This window comes from Penaeus monodon, chromosome 33, assembly GCF_015228065.2.
Source record: "Penaeus monodon isolate SGIC_2016 chromosome 33, NSTDA_Pmon_1, whole genome shotgun sequence".
Classification (NCBI taxonomy): domain Eukaryota; kingdom Metazoa; phylum Arthropoda; class Malacostraca; order Decapoda; family Penaeidae; genus Penaeus; species Penaeus monodon.
The window spans coordinates 33,107,752-33,108,185 of record NC_051418.1 but is presented as its reverse complement, the minus strand read 5'-3'; the positions used below and the strand labels follow the sequence as shown (position 1 = coordinate 33,108,185).

Below are 434 nucleotides of genomic sequence, written 5' to 3'. Positions count from 1 at the left end.
CTATATGTCAATGTAGAAACCAGAGTGAAATGAAATATATCTTGAGACATTAATTTCCAATTGACTTTTCTTGGTTTTAATTCTTAGCGAGATTAAATAAAGACAACAGCAAGAGAGTCTACATAATACTGACATAAACGGGTCTACAGTAAAAATAATAATAATAAAGATTGATACTAAACGCGACTGAAAATCCGCGTTGGTTCCGCACCTTTGAGCATCGCCTGCATGTACTGGAGCATCGAGGGGTTTTCCAGGAACTCGTCGATGCCTGAGGAGCGCTTGTCGGCCTCGAACTGCGCGTACGCCATCCTCTTCCTCTTCTTCTGGCCGACGGAGCGCGCGATGCTCTTGAAGTACTCGCGGGTGAGGTAGTCGTCGTAGTCCCCGGAGGAGCCGCTGCGCTTCTGCTGGGCCGCCGTCGCCGCTGCGGA

At 48.4% G+C, this 434-nt stretch overlaps 1 protein-coding gene across 1 annotated transcript in view; it reads right to left on the bottom strand.

Annotated features, from left to right (window-relative positions):
- Positions 1-176: 176 nt before the first annotated feature.
- LOC119594342 overlaps positions 177-434 on the bottom strand; it is a 65,880-nt gene continuing 65,622 nt past the window's right edge. Inside the window, exon 4 of the mRNA XM_037943400.1 lies at positions 177-434. This exon is cut by the window's right edge and continues 835 nt beyond it. Within this exon, the coding sequence (XP_037799328.1) occupies positions 177-434 (258 nt within the window).